This window comes from Rattus rattus, chromosome 9 (assembly GCF_011064425.1).
Source record: "Rattus rattus isolate New Zealand chromosome 9, Rrattus_CSIRO_v1, whole genome shotgun sequence".
Lineage (NCBI taxonomy): Eukaryota > Metazoa > Chordata > Mammalia > Rodentia > Muridae > Rattus > Rattus rattus.
In genome coordinates this window covers 68,616,191-68,637,803 of record NC_046162.1, presented here as the reverse complement: position 1 = coordinate 68,637,803, position 21,613 = coordinate 68,616,191, and the positions used below count along the sequence as shown (strand labels likewise).

At 51.1% G+C, this 21,613-nt stretch overlaps 1 protein-coding gene across 5 annotated transcripts; it reads left to right on the top strand.

Annotated features, from left to right (window-relative positions):
• The first annotated feature begins 7,764 nt into the window (after nucleotides 1-7,764).
• On the top strand, nucleotides 7,765-19,359 carry Slc16a5 (solute carrier family 16 member 5). Of its 5 annotated transcripts, none has more exons than XM_032913692.1 (5): nucleotides 8,057-8,148; nucleotides 8,242-8,436; nucleotides 10,702-10,845; nucleotides 16,244-17,053; nucleotides 18,759-19,359. In XM_032913692.1, the coding sequence occupies exons 3-5, from the start codon at nucleotides 10,749-10,751 to the stop codon at nucleotides 19,007-19,009; spliced, it is 1,158 nt and encodes a 385-aa protein (XP_032769583.1). In that variant the 5' UTR covers nucleotides 8,057-8,148; nucleotides 8,242-8,436; nucleotides 10,702-10,748; the 3' UTR covers nucleotides 19,010-19,359. The 5 variants fall into 5 exon arrangements, with proteins under 5 accessions (XP_032769585.1, XP_032769581.1, XP_032769583.1 ...); XM_032913691.1 differs by having other exon boundaries at nucleotides 8,060-8,148; nucleotides 8,247-8,436; XM_032913690.1 differs by lacking the exon at nucleotides 8,242-8,436 and having other exon boundaries at nucleotides 7,770-8,148.
• The last annotated feature ends 2,254 nt before the right edge of the window (nucleotides 19,360-21,613 follow it).

Sequence of the window (21,613 nt, the reverse complement as noted above, 5' to 3'; positions counted from 1 at the left end):
CCAGAAATGCTGTGTTTCTGATGTCTCAATGGATGGCACTTGGGATGCACCCGGAATATCAGAGTCATGGGCCAAGAGCTGGGCCAACTCTGCAGGCAGCCCACTGGCAGTTTTCAAGTACATTTCCAAAGGAGTCTGGGACCCAGGAATCCAACAGGACCTGAAGAGACGAACTCCATTTTCTACCCTACCCATGAGCCAGGGTGCACTGAGCTCAGTTTCTGGTCCTTAGTCCTGTCAGTTTTTATTACCCCGGAACCCAGGACTTGCTAAGTCCCCGGGAAACTGCTAACTCTCATGGAGTTTAGTGAGCAAAACGCAGCACAGGACAGAAGGGTGCCTCGGTTTAGAGGAAGAGGCCTTGAAGCTGACACCTGAAGGCTAGCTAGGTAGAGAGAGATCATGGAGGACATCATCCCACAGGTAGGAAGAAACCACTCTTAGGGCGATGATGCCCCAGCCCAGTGGGAGTCACGACCTGAAGAGGCATGTTAGTTCAGAATAGGGAGATCCTGATTGAGAGAAGGTCAGTTTAGGGTGGGGCTCCCTAGTGGACCTGGGAATCCCGAGAAAGCTGTAATTTTCCTGTAATTGCAGGCTCCAACCTCCGATATCTCTTCTTCGGGACTAATAGGGATATCGGGCAAATCTTATGGGTCCCCCCCCATCTCTTTCTCCTAATCCTGTATCTGAGGAACTGCAGAGTAAGCTAGCTCTCCTTATGTGTATTGCTCAGGGTAAGCCGAGAGCGCTCACAGTTAAAGATGGGGTACCAACAGTAGCTTGGGGACTGTTAGCCAAAGAATAAAGCAAGCGTGAGCCCAGCGGTGACCTCTAAGTAAGGAGTCCGCAATCTGCATAAGGACAGTGACTCCCAGTCATCCAGAGTTTGTGAGTTTTGTTTACTTGACTAATTCATGTCTGTGTGCATGTTTGTGGGCACAGGTGTAATGTAGATACGTATCCCACATGTGGAGGTCAGAGGTCAACTTTGGGTGCTCCTCAGGAATCACGCTTCTTGTTTTGTGGTTTTTTTCTTTCCTTTTCTTTTCTTTCTTTATTTCTTTCTTTGTTTCTTTCTTTGTTTCTTTCTTTCTTTTTCGGAGCTGAGGACGGAACTTTTCCCCAACTCCTCTTTCTCTTTCTTTCTTTCTTCCTTTCTCCCTTTCTTTCTTTCTTTCTTTCTTTCTAAGACTTACTTTGGGGCTGGAGAGATGGCCCAGAGGTTAAGAGCACTGACTGCTCTTCCAGAGGTCCTGAGTTTAAATCCCAGCAACCACATGGTGGCTCACAACCACCTGTAATGGGATCTGATGCCCCCTCTTCTGGTGTGTCTGAAGACAGCTACTGTGTACTCATAAAATAAATAACTCTTTTTATTAAGGGTTTTTTTTTAAAGATTTATTCATTTATTATATATAAGCACTGTATTTTCACTTTTTTTTACAGATGGTGTGTGTGTGGTTGCTGGGAATTGAACCCAGGACCTCTGGAAGAGCAGTCGGTGCCCTAACCACTGAGCCATCTCTCCAGCCAGAAAGAGGGTTATATGTATGTGTGTGCACCCGCACGCCCGAGGAAGCCAGAAGAGGGTGTGGGTTGTCCTGGAGCTGGTGCGACTAATGGTTCTGAGCAGCCCAATGTCAATGCTGGGAACCGAATTGGAGTTCTCTGGAAGAGCAGCCTGTGTTGGAGTTAGAGAACAATTTTCTGGGAACTGGTTCTCTCTTCTTAGACCTCTTTGGTCTCAGGTCTCTCATGCCAGACCTGAGAACGGAAGTTAGGTCAGCAGGACCCCCAGCACATTTTTTTCCTTGGAGTCATCTTAGCAGCCCAGAGAGCTATCTCTTCAGGGCTTTCTCACTCTTACTCCTTGGGCCCCGAAGCCAGAAGAGAGAGACAGACATACAGAAGCCAGAGGGGTGCCTCTGGAGTATGCAAATTGCAGTGATATGCAAATGTGCTTGAATCTGAACACGGGACAGTCACAGTTACCAGAGTCCCTGGCTAGTTGCCTCCCATCTGAACTTCCTGGGGTGATCGGAAGGTAAGTTCCACCCACTATAACTTGTAGCCCGTCCCTCCCAAACACGATTCTCCACCTGCCCCTGCCTCACCCATCAAAGGGTTCAGGTGTATCCTTGCCGGACCCTCAGTAACTCGGTGTCCCTGTTGCAGGAGGGTGGGGCAGTGGGCAATAGGCTTACAGGAAGTGGAGCAGCCTCTAGTCTCCTTAGGGTATAGGAGGGGATGAGTAGATAGGCCAGAGCCTCTGCCTCCAAAGTGTCCCTCCTACAGTATAGAAAGTGGCTATCCCTGATAGTACAGTTGCAGAGTCCCTGCCGATGGGTCTACAGGGTCCCTTCTTGACTGTGGAGACCTCAATGGGGACAAAGAGTCAGGAAAAACCTTCTCCTAGGTCTGGCTTCCAAAGCCTGGGGTGCTTGAGGACTGTGGCACTTTGAGGACAGCATTCTCTAAAGCAAGTCCCTGATCTCTGGAGATAAATAGGAAGACTGGGTCTGCCTGGGATTACAGAGCTGTACCCAGCGGAAATTCTGACCAGACAAGAATATGCAGTAGAAACCCCATGCCCCTGACACAACAGGATAGGACGGAAAGGGAGCCAGTCATAAAGTCGGGTGTGTGTAGACACATGTCTGCTGTGATGGCCATATCGTGTGGAACAGTGGCTTGACCCTGGGTCTTGCCCTGGGGCACCCCATTTCACAAAGCAGCATCTGGCATCACTGTGAATACCAGTGCAGAGGCAGGAGGACTCTGCATCTCATCTCATGCAGACATACATGCAGGCAAAACACCAATGAACATAAAATAAAAATATTTTTAAAAAAAAGAAAGAAAAAGAGAACCCAGTGAGTCTTCTCTTCGGCTACGAACTACAGGACTAGTGCACCCAAGGTCCGGAAAGTGGATGAGACAGAGCAGAGAGGGAGCTGACAAATCCGCTCCATACAAATGCACATGTGTGCCCTGGAGTTCTGAGAGAATAAGGGTGAGATGGCTCTTCTATGGAATGGAGAATTTGCAGAGAGCGGTAGTGGTTTCAGAGGACACTGGGGTCTCAGAGCTCACACACAAAGATCCCTGTGTACAGAGCAGAGATCCTGGCTCTCACAGACCTGGAGGTTATTGATCCCTGGCACAGTGATGATGACCTAAGTCCTAGAGAAAGAGATGGCCAGGACTGACAGATCTGAGGGAGGCAGAGAATAGAGCAAGGGTCACAGGCACCTGTGCAAAGTCCCCAATAAGGCTGTCAAGGCATGAGAAGGACACTGAAATTGATTTCTCCACCTAGAGGCCTGGTCAAAGAAGAACAAGAAGGGACTGGAACGAGTCAGTGAGGAGAGGGAACTGAGGAAAGAGGGAGGATATGAGCAAGGGCGGTAATACTGGGGAAAGAGCAGATCTGAAGGCTTGAAATCTGGATGGTTTGGGGAGGAGGGGTTGGCTTTGGGGAAAGATCTAGGAACCTGACCACAGGGCAGACGAGATCCAGAAACACCCATGGCTTTTCTATTGGCTGTAAGAACTGAACTGAGAGAGGCCAGAATTAGTCTCCTGAGGCAGTGACCAACTAAGTTTCTCCCATCTCTGGGGCCTCTAGAAGGCCAAGAGGAGGATGGACCAGGGACAAGGTTCGTGCTAAATATCACAAAGCAGGGGTAGGGGAAGGAAGCAAGAGACGCCTTCATCCTGCACAGAGCTTCACACACTCACGCACGTCCTGAGGCAGTGATGGATGGGATACCTGTCTTGGCGGAGCCTCTGGGGTCCTCTGTGGAAGGAGGAGGTTTGGATCCTGGAAGATAACTCAGTGTAGATCCAGTTTGGGCCAATCATGAGCCGCTGTGCCGTTGACATGGACCAATGTGTTTGTGTCTTTCCACATTGTCAGAAGGATGATACTATCAACAGATTCACCAGCAGCACCAGTGTCACTAACTACCCCTGGTGTCACCTGGAGTCTAGACCACACCCACCGTAAGCTCATCACACTCCCACTTTGGTACTGGCGTGGGGACCCACACACATGCTGCAGCGCTCAACTGGGCGTTGTAGGACAACTTGTAGGAGTCAGACCTTGCCCTCTGTTTTGTTTTTGAGACAGGATCTCTCTTGTCGTTTCTTCTGCTTCTTCACATGCTCCAGGCCACCGGTCTCCAAGCTTCTGCTTCTGGGTAATTCTCCCGTCTCTGGCTCACATCTGGCCCCAGCTTGAGTGCTGGGGTTACAGACGTGTGCTGTCTGCTTCTGTGTTTCAGTTACATTGATTTATTTGTGTGTTTGCCTGGCAGGAGAGTGGTAGTCAAACAAATTTTCAAGAGTCAATTCTCACCTTCTATCAGAGGCTCTGGGGATCGAATTCACACGTTCAGGTTTGCGAAGCAAGCATTTTGTCCTACTGAGCCGGTCAACCAGCCCAGGACCGCTATTAAAAAGTATAACTGAGGGGCTGGAGAGATGGCTCAGTGGTTAAGAGCACTGACTGCTCTTCCAGAGGTCATGAGTTCAATTCCCAGCAACCACATGGTGGCTCACAACCACCTGTAATGGGATCTGGTGCCCTCTTCTGGTGTGTCTGAAGACAGCTCTCTCTCTCTCTCTCTCTCTCTCTCTCTCTCTCTCTCTCTCTCTCTCTCTCTCTCTCACACACACCTTCTTTAAAAAGACTCAAGTTGGGCAGAGTGGTGGTGGCACACACCTTTAATCCCAGCACTTAGGAGGCAGAGGCAGGCAGATTTCTGAGTTTGGGGCCAGCCTGGTCTACAAATCAAGTTCCAGGACAACAAGGGCTGCACAGAGAAACCCTGTCTGGAAAACAAAACCAGGGGTTGGGGGTTTAGCTCTAGTGGTAGAGCGCTTGCCTAGCAAGCACAAGGCCCTGGTTCAGTCCCCAGCTCAAAAAAAAAAAAAAAAAAAAAAAAAAAAAAAACAAAACCAAAAAGACCTAACAAGTTAGGGTTTGGAAGAATGACTCAGCAGTTAAGAGCACTTAACCTGGAATCAGCTGACAGCGCCCACATCACACAGCTCACACTAGTCTTTAGCTCAGGCTCCAGGGAACCCAGTGCCTCTGGCCTTTATGGGCACCTTCACTCACACACTTAAAAAGAATGCAAATAAATCTTTAAAAAAAAAGACTCAAGTTGAACAGCACTTCATAGAACACAGAGGTCACGGAGGGTATTGAAGAGAAAGCAGGCTGTGACATTTAATGAGTCACAGCACACGGCCAGTTCAGCAGGGCAAAATTCTGAGGGCAACCAGGTATTGAATCAGCAACCAACAGGAGACAGAAAGGCAGAGCCTCTCTCTCTCTCTCTCTCTCTCTCTCTCTCTCTCTCTCTCTCACACCACACACACACACACACACACACACACACACACACAGACACCATGGACACGGACACGGTAATGCATGGTTGTCAAATGACAGGTGACAGGCTGAGCTTAGTCACCGACAGTCAGAGTTGTTCATCTGGCAATCTCTTGGGCAGAGGCTGTGAGATGCCCCTCAGAGGGTGAGACACAAAGCAGGGAGCTGGTCTTCATGTCACACTTTCAGGCTGTCACTCTCTTTAGGGGTCTTTGATGAGGCAGTTATACCGGTGTGCCCAGGACTCCCAGAAGGTCATTTGTTGTGAGAAGTCACTTATGACCCTGTGCCTTACAGTGGTACAGGGCAGTGATGAAGGTGTTCACGTGTGTTAGCAAGAGGTCTGAGCTGGGGAGCTCAGCATGAGGGGCACCAAGGTAGAACTACGATAGTTCAAGGCCAACATGGACTACACAGTGAATTCTGGGTTATCCTGAGATACAGAGTAAGGTCTTCTTCCACAACATAAACAAACAAACAAATAACAAAGCCAGATATGGTAATGCACACCTTCAACCCTAGCACTTGCCACATAGAGGCAAATGGATCTCCCAGAGTTTGAGGTCCTCTTGGTCTTCAAAGCAAGTTCCAGACCAATGAAGGATATATAGTTTCATTTTCTGTCTCAAAATAAAAAGAAGGAAAAAAAAGAAAAGACAGAAGCTTGTAGAGATGTCGCAGCAGTTATGAGCTAGCTTCTCATGGGTCTTTTTTTTTTTTTTCCGGAGCTGGGGATCGAACCCAGGGCCTTACGCTTGCTAGGCAAGCGCTCTACCACTGAGCCAAATCCCCAACCCCTTCTAGCTTCTCTTTTAGAGAAGCCAGGTTCAGTTTTCCAGCATTCACACAGTACCACACAACCTACGGGAACTCTATTTCCAGGGGTTCAGACGCCATCTTCCAGCCTTCCAGGGCAGCCGGCAGGCAAGTGGTACGTGTAGACATCCCTGTAGGCAAAAACCCCACACCCATAAAATAAAAATAAATTTTAGTAGGAGACCAAAAACAAGGGCACACAAGACACTCCGCTCTGACCAGGGTGCTGAGTCATCCTGGTTTATCAAATTTAAAACTCATGCAGGGTGCTGGTGACTGTGCCAAGCCTCACGCTGCTAGGCACCTGCTGCACCCCTGAACTACATCTCATCTCCAGACCCCCATCTTAGCATTTTTATTCCATATTTTGGTGCTATGCAAAATACAGAGTTCAGAGCTGGGCATGGTCTGCTTCTCTGTGGAGAGAGCTATTTTAAAACCCTTCCTCGGCCGGCTGGCACCCCGGTGGTACGGGTGGCTGGGGTGGGAGGTGAACGGGAGTGAACAGAATTCCATAAGAGAGAGAAGGAGAGAGACAGTTTCCTATTTCTGAGGGCTTCCGAAGGTCCCAGATTCCAAAAATAAAAAGGAAAGGGTCTTGTGGGAACAGTGGCTGATGCCGTCTGCTGCTTAAACCTAGACAAAGTTTCTTTCCGCCCACAGCCTGCCCACCACCCAGAGTTTGAAGGGACTGGGGAGACCTGGGAACAGGAGAGTCAGAAAAGGAATGTCACTTGGCTGGGGGTGGTGAGGGGGCTTAAAATTGCTGAGGCTTTTGCATTGGGGCTGGGAACAGGGCCTGGGTGGTAATATCGAATTGAGATAAGTCTGGCTGTATCTGTATAAAGTTTGTATGATTGGGGTGGCAGTAGATTTTGTGTGTGTGTGTGTGTGTGTGTGTGTGTGTGTGTGTGTGTGTGTGTGTGTGGTGTATGTCTGTGTGTATCTTGGAATGAGTCTGTATGCCAGTGTGGGACTGTTTACATATTCATGCCTGTCCCCGTACCTGAGTAAAGGAGTGGGGGTGCTCGGAAAAAGTCCTTTGCCACAGGCAACAGGAGTCAGCGTAGCCGTAGAGCTCGACTCTTGATCTTTAACACCTTGTAAAAGGAGTGTTGTAAGGTGGTTTCAAAGGGCTCTCTTTGGGAGTCTGCAGGTTGGCTGTCCTTGCTGAGCTGTTGCCTGTGCCCTGTGCACCAGCTGGCTGGCTGGTGGCGAGCTTAGTTAGGTTGTTCTAGGGGGTCAGGAAAGTTCGTGCTAGTATGCAGTCGGCTCAGCCATAGAAGTCTCCAGACAGGTCCCTTTCCACTTTGGGAGACACCAGGACTTTACTGGCCCCATGATCCGATCCTTCTGAAACAGTTATCAAGTGGTTTAGAAGGTGCTTTGTCAGATGATGTAATCACTAGAGAGAATTCCGCTGCCCTACCTGTACCCATTGGTCACTGCCCGCCCCACCCCTGCCACCTACAGCCGGGCTGTCCCTGCAAAGTGGGGGGAAAGAAACGCCAAGGCCACTGTGAAGGCTTCTTGTCACCTCCCAGGGGGCGGTGCCCCTCCTTGATACTTAGGGCCAGGGCATAAGGAAGAAGCAGTTTCAATCACCCAGGCAGAGCGGCAGGTGGGCTGGAGGAGGGCTGGCAGCCTGCCAACCACAGCTGCACTCGCTTTCCTTCCAGCCTGCGGTCACAAAGTAGCAGTAAGGCTGAGGCAATACCAGGAGCTGAGAATGCCCCGGGCCCTGGAGCAAGCAGACGGCAGATGGGCTTGGGTAGTCCTGTTAGCCTCCTTGGTGACCCAGGCCCTCACTGTAGGCTTCCCTTCCTGCATCGGCGTCTTCTTCACTGATCTGCAGCGTGACTTCCAGGCCAGCAACAGTGAGACCTCATGGTTTCCCTCCATCATGGGGGCCATGCTCCATTGTGGGGGTGAGTATCTTGAAGAGTGGGGAGGGAAGAAGGGATTGTTGGGAGCTGGGGAGGGGCACGATCTTCCTGACTTACCACGTTCCTCTCTCTGAGGCCAGAGGCTTCACCTGGATGTCCTGAGATTACTTGATCTGAGCAGGGTCTGACCCTCCTGGCTAGAATCCTGGCTACACTGAGCCCTGTCTGGAGAAAGGGTGGCTGCATTAGGGATGGGAGAGGGAGGGCCACCTGAGGCACAGAGCCAATCCATGATTGCAGAGTCCTCTTGGTGACCGATCTGGAGCAAAGGTATTCAATAATACCCTGAGTGACGGCAGGAAGTGGGATCAGCAGACACAGGCTGGGCCACCTCCCAGAACTTTCTATCCTATAGTAAGGAGATAACAGCCAGTGCCCTGTCCAGCTCCAGCGTGATCTGGTGGCAGTGACCTCAGGGGTCTTGAAACTAGGAGGGGCTAGGAAATACATGGGGATGTCAATCATTGGTACATTAGAGATCCTCACTGTGGCTTCAGACTCGGAAAGGACAAGTCAGAAAAAGGGACACAGGAAAAGCCCCATCTCCCACTGAGAGTCCTCCATGAGTCTGGAGCTCAGAGAGAAGGCAGACCCTCATCCTGCCTTCTCCTCGCTGTCCAACTTGGCACCAGCAACCCCAATGATCAGAGTTCCAGGTCTATGCCCTGAGTTAAGTGACCTTTCCTCAGCTCCTGGGAGATGACTCGGTAGACAGAGACCACAAGTGGGGACTGGGTCCATGAGAACCAGGGCCAACTATCCGTAGGCCTGTCTCCCTCCACCCCACCCCCACACACGTGTTTCTTTGGCTTGGCTGAGCCCAGCTCTGCAGCTAGCTACCTTTGTGCTAGTCCCTCCATCTAATAGCAGCACCTGATGGTTATTCCAGATACTTCTCTCATGCCAGGGGAAAAGGAAACTGGGTGGGAGGAGGATTGTCAGCCTCCACGGTGACCCCGGAATTGACCACCAGAAGTGTGGACTTTGGGTGAGAAGGAAAAGCCAAGCCTGACCCAGAACGTGTGGCCTCTCGCCCTCCAGGGCTGGAGAGTACAATGGGAATCTCAGAAGGATCTTGCAGGCCAAGAAGGACCTCGGTGAGAAACTGGAGACTAGACATCCTGGAGAAACCCCAACTTACCAGCCAGCTTTGTGCTCATTACCCTGTTGTAGCTTCAGGAACATTTTGAGCCCATTGCTCACCCAGAGTGTTAGAGAGTGGAGGCCAGCGAGCTCCAAGAGCTGGGCCTGCAGAGATTGGGGAGGGGACTGAAGGCAGAGGGCACAGGTGGCTCAAAATCCCCGCCCCAACTCCACTCCCTCCCTGTGACTCAGAGCTCTTCCCAAGGTCACCTTCCTGAGGCAGGTGAAGTCTCAGAGGTGGGGAAGACCTATGTGCCAGCAGTCACACCCAACCAAAGCCTCCTTTCACTCTGCAGTAGCAGGAGCAGGCTGCTCTGCGGCGGCCGCGGCAGCGTTGGCATGACAGACAGGGCATGACAGACAGCGTGTGAGAGTCAGTTAATCCCTCTCCCTTTGTTGTTCTCAGATCAATGCCGGCTCACTCCTCGAGGCTCATGCCACGCTTCCTCCCGTCAAAGAAACACGTGCACACAACTTTCTCTGCCCTCTGGCAAAGTTACAGGGGTGGGGAGGGTACTTATTGTGTGTGTTTCTTGGGGACAGGATGCTCATGAATGTGACCCTGTGAGATATCTGGGGGCAGCTGGCCAGTCTGACTGGTTTCTACTTGCCAGAATGTGGGGTGAGAGAGGCTCTTCTCTACATGGAGCCAAATGTTTAAGTATGGATTCAGGAGTTGGATTGCTTTAGTGACTCCTTCCTTCCTTCCTTCCTTCCTTCCTTCCTTCCTTCCTTCCTTCCTTCCTTCCTTCTTCCCTTCCTTTTTTTTTTCTTTTCTTTTTTTCAGAGCCGGGAACCGAACCCAGGGCCTTGCGCTTGCTAGGCAAGTGCTCTACCACTGAGCTAAATCCCCAACCCCTTCCCTTCCTTCTTTCCTTCTTTTTCTTTCATTCTTCTCCCCTCTGTATCTCTCAGACTCTCCAAAGGTCAGAGCAAGGGGTGCAGAGTGGTCCAGGACCCAGGTTGAATGTATGAGGTTGGAAGATTGTGGGGCAGGTGGAAGGGCGGGGGGACTGGAGGGGCATGTTGTTCTAGGAGGTTCTTTCTGGAGCAAACCACAAGAAGCAAGGGTGTGATGTTCACGTAGATCATGATCCCAAACTGCCATGGTTCTCAACTTAGGTTAGTGAAGGGTTTGCTGTGCCCTCCAGATGTCACACAACAGCCGGTCTGACCACTCCTTCTGTAGCGGAGAAAACCGAAGCAGAAATGAGCGTCAAGCTTTGCTGGGACCACAGGGCCAGACTGTGGCAAGGTGGCGACCAGAAGCCACGTTAGCAGATTTTAGTCATCTCTTAATCCCCCTGGCTAGTTCCTATAGCACCCTTCTCTCAGCCCTTCTGTGTCCTGACTCCACACCTCCTCACCCACTGTAACCTTTCTTGCCTGCAGGACCTCTGTGCAGCGTCCTGATCAAACGTTTCGGCTGTCGAGTGACCATGATGCTGGGGGGGGTGCTGGCCAGCTTGGGCATGGTAGCCAGCACCTTCTCAGACTCGCTCATCCACCTCTTCCTTACGGCAGGACTTATCACAGGTAACCATCGCCCTCTCGAAAGCCCTGCGTAGGTGGGACTGCTTACGGTCTAGAGGAGAAGTCAGATGGGGGTCAGGGGCAGATACATAAGAATGTTTAGATACTCGAGAGTATATGAGGGGTCAGGACTGGGAGTGTGACAGTGTCCCAGCCTGAGAGAATGTCACCAGTGTGAGAGGAGTCTTGAAGAACGCTGTCTGAGCTACTTAAGGTCTTGAGGATCCTTGTTGTTGGAGGCTAGACTGGACCACATGAGTTCCAAACTAACTGGAGCTGTAGAATAAAACCCTGTCTCCAACGAACAAGCTAATGAAAAAGGCCTGTTCACTGCATGGTCAGGGAGCAAGAGAGAGTAAAAACGGAGGGTCCCAGTAGCCCTTGAAAGACATTGAGGACAGACACCACTACCCCAAAGATCTCCCGTTAAGCCCCAACTCTCTCTTTTGTTCAATTAAAAAAAATACACTTATTTACTTTCATTTTATGTGTTCCAGTATGCATGTATCACACTCATGTCTGGTACCCTAGGAGGCCAAAATAGAGCATTAGACCCCCTGGAACTGAAGTTAGAGTTGTGAACCACCACGTGGATGCTGGGGCTTGAGCTCGAGGCCTCTGGAAGAGCAGCCAGTATTCTTTTTTTTTTTTTTTTTAAAGATTTATTTATTTATTATATATAAGTACACTGTAGCTGTCTTCAGACACACCAGAAGAGGGCATTAGATCTCATTACACATGGTTGTGAGCCACCATGTGGTTGCTAGGATTTGAACTCAGGACCTATGGAAGAGCAGTCAGTGCTCTAAACCGCTGAGCCATCTCTCCAGCCCGCAGCCAGTGTTCTTAACCACTGAGTTCTCTCTCCAGTCCCAAAGCCCCGTGTCTTAAAGTTTTCCCTCTGCCAATAGCCCTGTGCTAGGGACCAAGACTTTGCTATGAGAATTGTTGAGTTTTCATTTGGTTGGTTGGTTGGGCGGGCTCTTTTGTTTGTTTGTTTGTTTGGGTTTTTGGGTTTTCAAGACAGGGTTTCTCTTTGTAGCCCTATAGAATAGGCTGGCCTCAACTCAGAGATCCACTTGCCTCTGCTTGCCGTGTGCTGGGATTAAAGACATTTGTCACCACACCCAAGTACTATGTGAGCTTTTCCGGGACACTTATTAAAACCACCGCAAACAAAACAATGGCACGGAGAGACTGAGGCTCTCTGAGGAAGAGAGGTCCAGGTAGAGGGAACAGCAAGCATACAGATCTCTGAGGTACAGGGCAGTTGGTACTTACCTTGTGGGTACAAGGACCTGAGTTCAAGCCTCCAGAACTCACCTAAAGAAGCCAAGCACTGTGGCCGTCTTCTGATGCCAATGCTGGAGAGGTGGAGACAGGCAGATTCCTGGGGCTTCCTGGCTGACCAGTCCAGCCTACTTGGTGTGTTCCAGGCCAGTGAGACCGTCTCAAAATAAGGTGCATGACACCAGGGATAACACTTGACAGGGAGGCACAGTGCACCTGCACACAAACACACACACACACACACACACACGCACACGCACACGCACACGCACACGCACACACAGAACAGAAAATGGTCATAGGCTAGAGATGTAGGATCAAGGGGCCGAGATGTTGGGCGGAGGCCCACTGGGGGCTCAGTTTATAAATGGCTTTATGCTGAGATGAGAAGCCACTTGAGTTCAGTCAGAGGGATGAGTGACACTATCTCAGAGGCTAAAGTATTGCTCTGGCCCTGGTGACTCTGGGGTGAATGGCCAGGAGCAGGAAGAACACCTGGGTCCCAGGGGTTCCTAGTTTGAACATGGTGTGATGAGAGAAGTGTAGAGGAAGCAGGGCTCAGAATGAAGGGTTAAGACAACTGGGGCTCTCCAAGTCACGATGCCCACAAAACCACTTGGAGGATGGAGTCGCCATCACTGTGATGGGAAGACAGGAGGACTCGGTTTGGAGGAGATGTGGACCTCAGGCTTAGACGGGCTGAGGTCCCAGGGAGGGAGGGGGGAGGCAGATAGCTCAGGACTTAGGAGACAAACAAAACAAATGGGAACAGAAGCTTGAGATGAAGAGCCCCTGCCACCTCTCGGGATTTGGGGACAGGTGAGGAGAGTTGAGCCTGGGCAAAGGCCGGCCAGAAAGAAGAGACCCAGAAGCTGATGGTCAGAAGAGTCTTCGGGAAAGGGAGGGATGGAGTGTGCTGAGCGCTGGGAGGAGCCCAGGGCCATGCTTGTCCTTCTGCACTGAGGCCTGGATGAGGAGGAGGCTGGGGAGGAGGTACAGGTCAAGGTATGGAAGGAACAAGTTCATTTCAGCAGAGAACAGAGGGGATGGAGAATGTGCTCCGTGAATAGCACTTGCCCAGCCTTTTCTGATCCCCATTACTGCCTAGAGGAGCCGTGTACAAGGAAGCAAGCTGGGACCCAGCATTCCCTTCTGTCCCTCTGCCTCCCTTCCTCCACTAACCTCCCTCTCTGCCTCTGTCATCCTCCTGTCCATCTTCCCTTCCCTCTTCTCTTCCTCCTCTCCTTCCTCCATCCTCCTTCCATCCTCCCTCCATCCTCCCTCCATCCTCCCTCCCCTCTCCTCCCCTTCCCCCCTCCTCCCTCCATCCTCCCCTCCATCCTCCTCCCCTTCCATCCTCCCCCTCCATCCCCTCCCTCCTCCTCCTTCCATCCTCCTCCATCCTCCCTCCCTCCTCCCTTCCATCCTCCCTCCATCCTCCTCTCCCTCCTCCCTTCCATCCTCCCTCCCTCCTCCCCTCCCTCCCCTCCTCCCTTCCATCCTCCCCATCCATCCTCCTCTCCATCCTCCCCTTCCATCCTCCCCCCCCTCCTCCCTTCCATCCTCCTCCATCCTCCCTCTCCCTCCCCCTCCATTCCATCCTCCTCTCCCTCCTCCCTTCCATCCTCCCCTCCCTCCTCCCTTCCATCCCTCCCTCCCTCCATCCTCCTCCATCTCCCCTCCCCTCCCCTCCTTCCATCCTCCCTCTCCCCTCCCTCCCCCTCCATCTTCCCCTCCTCCTCCTCCCTCTCCATCCTCCTCCCCCTCCCTCCCTTCCATCCTCCCTCCATCCTCCCCTCCCTCCTCCCTTCCATCCTCCCTCCATCCTCCTCTCCCTCCTCTCTTTCATCCTCCTCTCCTTCCTCCTCCCTTCCATCCTCCCTCCATCCTCCTCCTCCCTCCATCCTCCCCTCCTCCCTCCATCCCCTCCTTTCTCCCCCCCTCCCTTTTCCATCTCCTTTCCCTACTTTGTTCATTCTTTCCGTTGGAAGGGTTTAAACAGGGTCTCACTTGTGTCCTTCAGCCTGGCCTTGAACTCATAGCAAGCCCCCTGCCTCAGCTTCCTGAATTCTGGGATTACAGAAGTATACCACATGCGGTTCCTTCCCTTCCTGGTGCTAGGATTTATAAGCCAGAGCCTTACACAGGTCTCACCCTGTATTCTACCCCATGCACCCACAGCACCTGTGCAAAAGCAGCAGCACAATGGACTAGTGCAGAAACTGCAGTGTTAAGAGAATGTTTTTTATTTGTTTGTTTGCATTCTTGGGAATTTTTGCTGTTTTGCTTATGATTGTGTTTTTGAGACAACCCTCCCCCTTTTGGACATGGTACCCCTCCCTGCTGGTTTGGAACTGGTTATGTAGACCAGGCTGGCCTCCGACTCAGACTCACATGCTGTGCCTGAATAGCCTTCTGGGTTCATTTGCCATCACAAAGAACAGCCCTGTAAAGACGGGGAAGAAATGATACAAGGTGGAGAAACTGCAGAGGGAGGTTTGAGGAGACAGACTGAAGGCCAGGAATAGAAAGTCGACCCCTGAGGCATGGGTGAAAAGGCCAATGTCCTGATGGACAGCTGAGTGAGGAGTTAGGAGAGAGGAAGAAAGCCTAAATGGCCACCTAGAGGGTCCATGAGTGACTGAACATGCTGTAGTAGCATAGCGTGAGCACGCACGCGTGTGCACACACACACACACACACACACACACACAGGGGTGGGGGTGGGCGGGGATTGGGACATAGGACTTTTTGTTTCAAGTTAGTTCTCCAGCACTGACCACTGTGGGGCCCAGGAGGCAAAGAAGCAGGGAGACCCCTCCGGGGAGGCAGCGTTCGAGCTAAGTAGAGTATATTCCAGACAGAAGACATAGCCCTGGCAAGGGTCACGAAGTATAAAGGCAGCTTGCTGTCTGGAGATGGAGTTGACAGAGTTTGACCCCGGTGATTGGCAGATTCCAGGGCATAGCCAAACCACACAGCCTTCTGGGACATAGAAGACACTTATGATGTTTTCCAAATGTGACAGGAAGTCTTTGAGAGGCATCCATCAAAGGACGGTGTTTAAAATCTCAATGTGAAGGGCAAAATGGCTCTGTGTCTGAGAGTGTGTACTGCTCTTGCAGACGACCTGAGTTCGGTTCTCAGAAGCCATGTTCAGTGGTTCACAATCACGGGTCAATCCGGCTCAGCGACCTCTGAAGGCACTGAACTCAGATATACAAGCACACACATGCACATACACAAATGAGTATACACACACATACATACGTGCATAGCTACACATACATACGTGCATAGCTACACACACACACACACACACACACACACACAATTAAAATAAAAATAAATCTAGAGTCTGGAGAGGTGTCTCAGCAGTTAAGAGCACTTATTGCTCATGCAAGAGGACCCTGGGTTCAGTTCCTGGGACTCACATGGTGGCTCACAACTCCCTTCAACTCCAGTTCCAGAAGATCCTATGTCCTCTTCTGACCTCCATGGGTACCAGGCATGAACAGGGTGCACATACACACATGCAGGCAGACGCTCATACACATAAAATGAGTAACTGAATATTTTTCTGAGGCAAGCTCTCACTATGCAGCCCTGGCTGGCCTGGGACTCACTAGGAAGGTCAGGCTGGCCTGGAATTATAGGCCTCCGCCTCCTGAGTTCTGGGAATAAAGTCATTCAGCACAATAATACCTGGAGAGAGAGAGAGAGAGAGAGAGAGAGAGAGAGAGAGAGAGAGAGAGAGAGAGAGAGAGGGGCAGAGAGAGAGGCAGAGAAGAGAGAGGAAGGAAGGAAGGAAGGAAGGAAGGAAGGAAGGAAGGAAGGAAAGGAAGGAAAGAGAAGGGAAGGAAGAGGGAGAGGAGGGAGGGAGGGAGGAAGATTAAGGTCACTAGTGCTTGCAGAGGAGGGCTGGGAGGAAGAGCTGGGTGAGATGCTTATAGGGAGGTTGTCAGGTACCTTCCATCATGAAAACTTGGAAGTGTGTCTGTCCTAGGGCCAAAGGAGACAGACAATGGAACATGAACCAAGATCCCTACTCCATGTGGAGGTGGAAAAGTCCTACAAAGTCCCTGAGCTGATGTCCCCTCTCGCACTGCAGGCCTGGGCATGTGTTTCAGCTTCCAGTCAAGCATCACAGTAGTGGGCTTATATTTTGTCCGCCAGCGGCCGCTAGCCAATGCACTGGCCTCCATAGGAATCTCCATGGGCGTCACCCTCTGGCCACTGCTGGCCCGATATCTTCTGGAAACCCTGAGCTGGAGGGGCGCCTTCCTCATCTTCGGTGGCATCTTTCTCCACTGTTGTGTATGTGGAGCCATGCTGAGGCCCGTTGCCACCAATGAGGACCCTGAGCCCAAAGAAGATCTCCTTCTACCTCCCAAGACACCTACACGCAGCTGCCTGGCGACATGTGTCTCGACTATCCAATACTACCTGGCCTTCGACATCCTTCGTCACAATATGGTCTTCTGCATATATGTCACGGGTGCAACATGGATGACCCTGGGTTTTTCACTGCCACATATCTTCCTGGTGCCCTACGCTATGCATCATGGGATGGAAGAATATTGGGCAGCCATGCTCATGTCCATTGTCGGCTTCTGCAACATCTTCCTGCGGCCAGTGGCAGGGATGCTGGCGGGCAGGAAGAGCTTGGCTGCCTACCGGAAGTACCTGTTTGCCGTGGCGATCCTCATCAATGGGCTCACCAACCTCATATGCACAGTGTCAGCCGACTTCCGGGTGCTCCTGGGCTATTGCCTGGTGTACAGCCTGTCCATGTGTGGAACCGGAATCCTCGTCTTCCAGGTTCTAATGGACATTGTCCCGATGGATCGGTTCCCCAGCGCCCTGGGCCTCTTCACCATCCTGTGTGGCATGAGTTCTCTCATCTCTCCACCATTGGCTGGTGAGCGCCTGGGAAGGAAGGCAGCCAGGCAGGCTCCCCCTTCTGGACAGATCTGAGCCCAGTACCATTGTCACAAGGGACTTGGAATCTGTGATCCTTCCCTTCCCCCAGCAGCTACAGTGTGTTATTTGCCTGGTCCTCGAGGTATAAAAATATAGGCGTGGCCAGGCATGGTGGTACACGCCTGTTAGAAAATGGAGGCAGAGGGGTTGGGGATTTAGCTCAGTGGTAGCGCTTGCCTTGCAAGGCCCTGGGTTGGTCCCCAGCTCCAAAAAAAAAAAAAAAAAAAAAAAAAAAAAAAATGGAGGCAGAAAGACCTTTAGCTACAAAGCAAGTTGGAAGCCAACCTGGGCTATATGAAACCCTGTCTCAGTCTTACCATCAGAGAGAAAGAGACACACAGAGAGAGCAAAGAACACTTGCTGACCTTACAGAGGACCCAGCTTCATCCCCAGCACCCACATGGTGGATCACAACTGTTCATAACTCCAGCTCCCTGAAGTATAGCACCCGCCCTTACATACATGCAGGCAAACAGTCTTATACATCAAAGAAATCAGTCTTGTTTTAAGGGAGGGAGGGAGGGACTGGAGAGGTGGCTCAGAGGTTAATAGCACTTTGGCTCTTACAGAGGACCTGAGTTCAGTTCCTAGCACACACAGAGTGGCTCACAACCATCTATAACTCCAGCATTAGAGGGACCAGCGCCAACCTCAGGTCTCCGTGGGTACTGCATACATGCAGCACATTATATACATGAAAATAAAATGCTCATACACTTTTTTTTTTTTTTTTGGTTCTTTTTTTCGGAGCTGGGGACCGAACCCAGGGCCTTGCGCTTCCTCGGCAAGCGCTCTACCACTGAGCTAAATCCCCAACCTCAATGCTCATACACTTTTAAAAAAGATTTTTTAGGGGGGTGGAGAGGAAGGAGAGAGAGGAAGGGTTTGCACTCCAGACTACATGAATCTGTCACCTCCCTGTCTGTGGACCTCTGCTCCTGTCAGTGAAGCACAGTGAGTGGTAAGGGACCTTGTTGTAAGGATCTCAAGCAAAGAGATGGTGATAAGAGCTTCACCTGTGTTCACTGGGATTAACATCCTGGCTCTCCTAGTTCTCGCCTGTGAGTCCCAGGGACATCACTGTTCTTCTCTGAGCCAGGATGCCAACTATAAAATGCAGAAGAGAGCACATGCGCCACAACGTCCACCCAGACCAGTCACTGAGAGCACGCCATCAAAACCACCCTGTTGGGGCTCACCTTCGTGGGGTGGGGGGATGAATGAGGTGATTGGTGCTAGGAAGGAAACAAGCAGAATTTGTAAGACAAGACCTGTAGCAGAAGGCTACTGCACAGCGGAGAGAGGGACCTTCAGAGTGGGTGGGAGGAGTTTGGCTAGGGAGATAGTCATCAAGGAAGGATGGTGGTGGTCACTGTGGTCAGACCCTGAAGCTTGGCTCTGTGAGGGTTTTTGTTTTTGTTTGTTTGTTTGTTTGGATTGATTTGGTTTGGTTTCTCAAGACAGGGTATCTCTGTGTAGACCAGGCTGTCTTATTGTCTGTTGTCTATCTCCAGGGTGCCAGCCACGATTTCCTATTGAGCGGAGGAGACAAAACTAAAGTCTCTGCCCTCCTCGAGTGCACAGGCTAGTGGGAGGAGCCTTTAGAACTTGCATGGTGGATTAACTTGTTCTCTGTCCCCCAGGATTGCTGCTGGACACGACCAACAACTTCAACTATGTTTTCTATATGTCGAGCGGCCTCCTCATCTCAGCCTCCCTTTTCATGGGTGTGGGCTTCTACGTCGCAGAGAAGAAGAAGCTGAAGCAAGACAGGCAAGCCAAGATGGAGGATGCTACCTCAGAGATTACCTCAAAGCACAGTCTTACCTCAAAAGACAAGGACAGTGCCAGGAAGCAACCATACCCTGAAAACATCTATGTGACCAGTGTCTGAACTCCAGGGATCACCTATGACCTGCCTCTGAGCTCTGAAGTCAGTGGGGGGGGGAACCTTCCTTCCAGGAAGTAGAGTGCAGAAGAGGGCCTTCCTGGTCTGAGTCCTGCTTGAAGCAGTCATGGCTAGCTAGCTACCCTGGGCTGGCTCTTCCCAGTTGTTTCTACAACCCAACACTCTGGGGCTTCTCATCCAGCCTTCCCACGTCAGCTCTCTTTGCCTTTCAGGCCTCAGACAATTTTGAAGAACTTGCCTGTCCTCCAAGAACTTACTACTCCTCTTTTCCCAAATAACCAACCCTGACCCCCTCAGGTCAGGAAGATTAAGAGTGCTGCTTCAAGAAGCTGAGTCTCGGGGTTGGGGATTTAGCTCAGCGGTAGAGCACTTGCCTAGCAAGCGCAAGGCCCTGGGTTCGGTCCCCAGCTCCGAAAAAAAGAAAAAAAAAAAAAAAAGAAGCTGAGTCTCGTGCTAACTGGCACCATAGCAGAGGCAGAAATGAAAAGCCAGGAAGAGAAGTTGGCCTCGGTACAAGATTAGGACCAATTGGCTGTTTGTGGGGAAAACTGGTCCTGACACCTCTGCAGAGAGCAAGGAAGAAACTTACTTCTCTGCTGTCCTGGAAGGAGCCCTCCTGCTTGGGTCTCAGAAATTATAAAGCCTAAAGAGTCTTCAGCCGTTGAGCAGAGCCTGAGGCAGAATCTCCTCTTTTACCAGACTCTGTAGGGGACGGCAGATCCTTCACTAACAAGGAGACAAGAAGGCCGGCTAGGAAACTTAAGGAACGTTATAAAAACCGGGCCTATGTGTGCAAATGGTAGTCTGTGCTGTGCCGGTGGCCTCTGAGGCGCCACTTTCTCCAGGATGTGTTGGAAGTATCAACCCTGAGGCAGTAACTGGCTAAAGCAGCAGCTGTTTGCTAGCCTCTGCCCACGGCCTAGACCTGTGTCCACAAACACACTTCTGGTGCTGGTGTCTGAGGCCATCACTTAAGGCTGGCTGTCATCAGCCCAGGGTTGTCCCAGCTGGGTACTCCAGGAAAGGGGAAAACAGTCTGTTTGAATTAGATACAAAAACATTCCCTGCCGCGGGTCATGAACTCTGGATTAGTAAAGCAGGAAAACAGGCCTGAGTAAATTTCCTCTCTTCCCCCGGCCTGGCAGGAACTTCTTGGGCTTGTTTGTTGGTTCAGGCTCAACCAGGCTCCAGCAAGAAAGCCTTATCAGGGAAAACCGATTTTATTTTCATGACTGACGCCAGCCTTCCTCCTTCACAAGTCCATCTGGCATGAGTAAGCATTTTAAGGATTATTTTGTCTCCTCTAAGGTGCTGTCACGAGCGCCCCCTCATGGTCTAGGGCAGTACTGCAGCGGCGCACTTGCTGAATCGCTTTGTTCACTGTGTCTAGACCCTGGGTGGGGGATGGCTGTGTAGGTAATGGTGCTTACTGACATGCGGACAACTTGAGTTTGATTCCTGGGGCCCACATGGTGAAAGGAGAGGCCCCACTACAAGTTGTTCTATGGCATGTACACACACACACACACACACACACACACACACACACACAAATAAATGTAATTTAAAAAAATGTTTTTGGCCTCTAAGAGACATCATCTTCCAACTGAAAAGCCTGCCTCTATGTCATGTCTAATGTTTATCATTGCTTTTCTGATCCCAACTCAGTACTGAGCTTAACCACCAGGCATGGTTTCTACCCTGAGCGGCAAATGCCAGGACCTATTTCTCATTCCAATGGAAAACAGAATTGGAGCTGGCTAACAGGCCCACTTCCGGGAAACGCTCCAGGAAAAATAGAATCTGTGAACCTCCAGCTAGAGAATTTTCACCACACTTGCCCGTTGGTAATAATGGCATTAGACTATGGACAACAAGCAAAGAAGAAATGAGGGTCAGAGTGTAGCTTAGTCCTGTACAGCAAGCCTTCAGTTCAATCACCAGCCCCACCTAGCCCCAGGAGTGCTGTAACCCCAGCTCTCTGATGCCAGGGACTAGGAGATACCATGGAAGCAAGCTCTACTCTTTTGTGGCCAGGAACTGCTTTGGATCACCCCTGGAAGGTTATGAGGGGAATCAGCAAAGTGTTTGTTCTGGAATCTCGAAGGTTCCTGATCCCCAGGTCTTTGATGCTCTGACCAGTCAGATGCTTGGCCATCTTGAGCTGAGATGTAAGAAGTCAGGCTAGGGGGGTTGGGGATTTAGCTCAGCGGTAGAGCACTTGCCTAGCAAGCACAAGGCCCTGGGTTCGGGTCCCCAGCTCCAAAAAAAAAAAAAAAAAAAAAAAAAAAGTCAGGCTAGACAGACTTCTTCTAAAACCTAAAGGGCACAGAGCTCTCACGGAGCAACCTCAGTACTCAAGAGCGCAGACTAAGGTGAAAACTCTTGGTCTGGGTTGATCCTGGGCATGGATTGATCACCGGGACCTGAACCTCAGAGGTGGGGGGCAGGGAAAGGTGAAATACATAAACCATTCTGCTGTGATTCAGGCCCCTGATAGCAAACAGAGCTAAGTACACGACCCTTGATCCTTGCCCTAAAAACCCTCACTGCCTACATCTCCATGACGGCATGGCAAAGCTGCCTCCC